Source organism: Lathyrus oleraceus, chromosome 1, assembly GCF_024323335.1.
Source record: "Lathyrus oleraceus cultivar Zhongwan6 chromosome 1, CAAS_Psat_ZW6_1.0, whole genome shotgun sequence".
Classification (NCBI taxonomy): Eukaryota; Viridiplantae; Streptophyta; class Magnoliopsida; order Fabales; family Fabaceae; genus Lathyrus; species Lathyrus oleraceus.
The window spans coordinates 273,813,846-273,818,522 of record NC_066579.1 but is presented as its reverse complement, the minus strand read 5'-3'; the positions used below and the strand labels follow the sequence as shown (position 1 = coordinate 273,818,522).

The 4,677-nt window shown below is 38.1% G+C and overlaps 1 protein-coding gene across 1 annotated transcript; it reads left to right on the top strand.

Moving 5' to 3' along the window:
- The first annotated feature begins 1,337 nt into the window (after positions 1–1,337).
- LOC127103094 (uncharacterized) lies at positions 1,338–3,158 on the top strand. The gene is made up of 3 exons (XM_051040385.1): positions 1,338–1,612; positions 1,844–2,493; positions 2,887–3,158. Exons 1-3 carry the CDS (start codon positions 1,338–1,340, stop codon positions 3,156–3,158), a joined length of 1,197 nt encoding a protein of 398 aa, XP_050896342.1.
- The last annotated feature ends 1,519 nt before the right edge of the window (positions 3,159–4,677 follow it).

Here is a 4,677-nt window from a genome sequence, read left to right as displayed (position 1 = left end):
TAAACATGTGATTCTTTAATAAGATGATATGTTGCATGTTTGTATGAAGCGTGACGAATTCTAATAATATATGTATGTTTGTTATACATTTCATATTATTATGTTTTTCTATAATGATTTTAATTCTCACCCTTTTGTTGGAATGATGTTCTATCGCGACATCGCTCAAGTATGGGAGTTAGTGGTGCTGCACACAAGGATTAGATTCGAAGGCTAGTTATTGTTGTGTTTTGACTAGGTAGTCTATAGTGCTCATGTCATGTAACACTTGGGTTTATGGGATCATTTGTATTTGTTTTGATGTTGAGAGATATTGTTGTGCTCTCTTTTATCTTGTTATTTGGATATATTGGTTTTGATGTTGAGTGGCCTTAGAGCCCAAAACGATATTTTGTGGTAGATAATTTGTGAGAGTCATCACTATTTACCATTTATGAAGAGAGATGTTATTCCGTTGTGTGAGTTTGCATGTTGGTTATTTGGTTTTGATTTATAATTCGTGTTACTTGTATGTGACCATGGCATGTGTTGTTTCTAATTATGATGCCCTCGTGTATGCATGTCTGGATATACTCTAATTATGCAATTGTATGATGTATTTGAATAGTAGTAGTTTGGGGGGGTGTCACATTAGTGGTATCAGAGCACGGTCGGTCATTCGGCCAGGTTATGAATTTGGTTAATTCTGTTGTATCTGATTTGTGTGTATGAGACAATCGATACGGTTTGTTTAACAATCCTTGTTGTTGTGGTTTTTTGGTTGGTGTAGCAGGAAGATGGTTGCTGGAAGGAATGATGATGCGCTTGTGGCGACATTGACCCTGTTGGCTGGTGCCATTCCGCAAATGAATGTTGGTGATCGGGAGCATGATGCCAATGAGTTTCGTGCTTTGGGGAAGTTCGAGAGGAATAATCCGCCAACTTTTGAAGGAGCTCAAGAACCTCATAAAGCTCAAGAGTGCTTGAAGGCGGTTGAGAAAATCTTCCGAGTTATGAACTATTCAGATTTGCAGAAGATGCAGTTTGGCACTCATATGCTTGAGAAAGAAGCTAAGGATTGGTGGCACAACACTGTTTAAAGATTTGATGAGGATGGCATTGGTGTGACGTGGGAACTTTTCCGTGATGCTTTTCTGGAGAAGTATTTTCCAGAAGATGTTCGTGGAAAGAAGGAAATTGAATTCCTTGAGTTGAAGCAAGGTAATGGTACCGTAGCTGAGTATGCTGCAAAGTTTGAGGAGTTGATCAAATTTTGTCCCCATTACAATACTGCTAATGCTGAGAGATCCAAGTGTCTTATGTTTGTGAATGACTTGATACCTGATATCAAGAAGGCAATGGGTTACCAACAGATTACGAGATTTTCTGAGTTGGGTAACAAGAGTAGGATCTATGATGAGGATAGCCGTGAAAGTGCTACTCATTACAAGTCCTTGCATGATAAGAAAGGAAAAGGGAAATTCCGAGGGAAGCCGTATGACGGTAAGAAGAAAGCTGGTGATGGCAAGAAGCCGAGTGGGGGAGGATTTCACACTCCTGTCAAGTGCTTCAGATGTGGTGTTGAGGGACATCGTGCTCCCGAGTATCCTAAGGGCGATGTGACTTGTTTCAAGTGTGGCAAGCAAGGTCACAAATCTTTTGAATGCAGAGTTGGTTCGAATGTGTCTTCCTAAAACTGTGGTGAGAAAGGGCATATTAGTACCTAGTGCAAGAAGCCGAAGAAGGAGCAAGCCAAAGGAAAAGTGTTTGCATTGTCCGGTGCTCATACTTCTGCTGAGGAGAGATTGATTCGAGGTACGTGCTTTATTAATAATATACATTTGATTGCTATTATTGATACTAGTGCGACGAGTTCTTTTATTTCTTTGGATTGTGATAAGAGATTGAATCTTGAATTATCTGTTATGCGTGGAGGCATGTTTATTGATACTCTGACTATGGGTTTAGTGACTACTTCATCTGTTTGTTTGAAATGTCCGTTGAATATTTGTGATAAAGATTTTGAAGTTGATTTAGTATGTCTTCTATTGAGTCAACTTGATGTTATTTTGGGAATGGACTGGTTGAGGGTCAACAATGTCTATATCAATTATTTTGCGAGAGGTGTTCTTTTTCTTGAGCCAGAGAAGGAAGGTGATTTATTCTTGTCTACTCAACAAGTGAATGAATTTGTGCGAGATGGTGCTGAAATATTTAGTTTGGTGGAAAGTTTGAAGTTGATTGAAAATGGAACATTGGGTGAATTTCCAGTTGTTCGTGATTTTCATGAAATGTTTCCTAATGAGGTTAGCGATTTTCTGCTTGAACGTGAAGTTGAGTTCACAATTGATTTGATTTCTGGTACTAGTCCGGTATCGATGACTCTGTATCGGATGTCACCATCTGAGTTGAAAGAGTTGAAGAGTCAACTAGAGGGTTTGCTTGATAAGAGGTTTATTCGTATGAGTGTGTCATCGTGGGGTGCACCTGTCTTGTTAGTTAAGAAGAAAGAAGGTACTATGAGGTTGTGTGTGGATTATAGACAACTGAATAAGGTTACTATCAAGAATAAGTATCCGCTTCAGAGGATTGATGATTTGATGGATCAGTTGGTTGGTGCTTGTGTGTTTAGAAAGATTGATTTGAGGTCTGGGTATCATCAGATCCGTGTGAAAGCTGAAGATATTCAGAAGACTGCTTTTAGAACAAGGTATGGACACTTTGAGTATTCGGTGATTCCTTTCGGTGTGACGAATGCATCTGGTGTGTTTATGGAGTACATGAATCAGATTTTTCATAAATATCTCGATAAGTTTGTTGTTGTGTTTATCGATGATATGTTGATCTATTCGAAGAGTGAAGAGGATCATGCTAAGCATTTGAGGATTGTTTTATCTGTATTAAAAGAGAAGCAGTTGTTTGCCAAAATTTCAAAGTGCGAGTTTTGGTTGAAGGAAGTGAGTTTCCTTGGCCATGTGATCTCTAGTGGTGGTATTTCGGTTGATCCTTATAAGATTGAGGCTATATCTCAATGGGAAGCACCAAAATCTATCTCTGAGATTCGTAGTTTTCTTGGTTTGGCAAGTTATTATCGAAAGCTTATTGATGGTTTTTCTAAGTTATCTTTGCCGTTAACGCAGTTGACTAGGAAAGATCAAGCTTTCATTTGGACTGCATAATGTGAAGCTAGTTTTCAATAGCTGAGAGGAGATTGACTACTGTTCTGAATCCATCAAAACCATTTGTTGTGATTGTGATGCTTCTTTGATGGGTTTAGGAGGTGTGTTAATGTAGAATCAACAAGTTGTAGCTTATGCTTCAACGCAACTCAAAGTGCATGAGAGGAAATATCCGACTCATGATTTGGAATTAGCTGCTGTTGTGTTTGTTTTGAAGATTTGGAGACATTACTTGTCTGGTTCAACATTTGATGTGTTTAGTGATCACAAGAGTTTGAAGTATTTGTTCGATCAGAAAGAGTTGAATATGAGGCAAAGGAGATGGTTGGAATTATTGAAGGATTATGATTTTGGTTTGAATTACTATCCTAGAAAAGGGAATGTTGTAGCTGACGCTTTGAGTAGGAAATCTTTGCATATGTCGATGTTGATGGTGTGAAAATTGGATTTGCTTGAACAATTTCGAGATATGAGTTTGGTTTGTGAAAGGACTTTTTTTGGAGTGAAGCTTGGTATGTTGAAGCATACTAGTGGAACTTTGGATGAGATTCGAGAATGTCAGAAATTTGATTTGGTTTTGGTAGATCGATTGACGTTGATCAATCAAGGTAAAGGTAGTGATTTTCGGATTGATGAGAATGGAATCATGAGATGTCATGATAGAGTTTGTGTTCCCGATGTTTCGGATATGAGAAAGAGGATTCTTGATGAAGGACATTGTAGTGGTTTGAGTATTCATCCTGGTGCTACTAAGATGTACCAAGATTTTAGGAAATTGTTTTGGTGGATTGGTATGAAGAAAGATATTGCAGAATTTGTGTATTCGTGTTTGATTTGTCAGAAATCGAAGATTGAGTATCAGAAGTCGTCTGGTTTGTTACAACAGTTATCTATTCCTGAATGGAAATGGGATAGTATTTCTATGGATATTGTTTCTAGTTTACCTAGGAATCTGAGTAATTGTGAAGCTATTTGGGTTATTGTGGACAGGTTGAAGAAATCTGCTCACTTTATTCCGATTAGAATGGATTATCCGATTGAGAGGCTTGCAAAGCTGTATATTGTGAAAATTGTCAATTTGCATGGTATTTCGTCTAGCATTCTGTCAGATAGGGATGCAATGTTTACTTCAATATTTTGGGAAGGTTTGCAATGTGTTTTGGATACAAAGTTGTGTTTGAGTTCTGCTTATCATCCGCAGACAGATGGTCATACTGAGAGGATGATTCAGTCGCTTGAGGATCTTTTAAGAGCCTGTGTTTTGGAATAGGGAGGTGCTTGGGATAGTTATTTACCTTTGATTGAGTTTACCTACAACAATAGTTTTCATTCGAGTATTGGTATGGCTCCGTTTGAAGCTTTGTATGGTAGAAGGTGTAGGACGCCTTTGTGTTGGTACAAATATGAAGAGAGTGATGTGGTTGGACTTGAGATAGTTCAATAGACTACTTATATGATTAAAATGATCAGAGAGAAGATGAAGGTTTCTTAGAGTCGTCAGAAAAGTTACCATGTGTCA

Bases quoted from the DNA above. Each gene is read 5' to 3' on its own strand.
- LOC127103094 (XM_051040385.1), top strand. From the start codon at position 1,338: ATGGGTTACCAACAGATTACGAGATTTTCTGAGTTGGGTAACAAGAGT. The intron at 1,613-1,843 runs GTGTGGCAAGCA...TATTGATACTAG, and splicing joins GGCGATGTGACTTGTTTCAA to TGCGACGAGTTCTTTTATTT. The intron at 2,494-2,886 runs GTACTATGAGGT...CTGTATTAAAAG, and splicing joins GTTAGTTAAGAAGAAAGAAG to AGAAGCAGTTGTTTGCCAAA.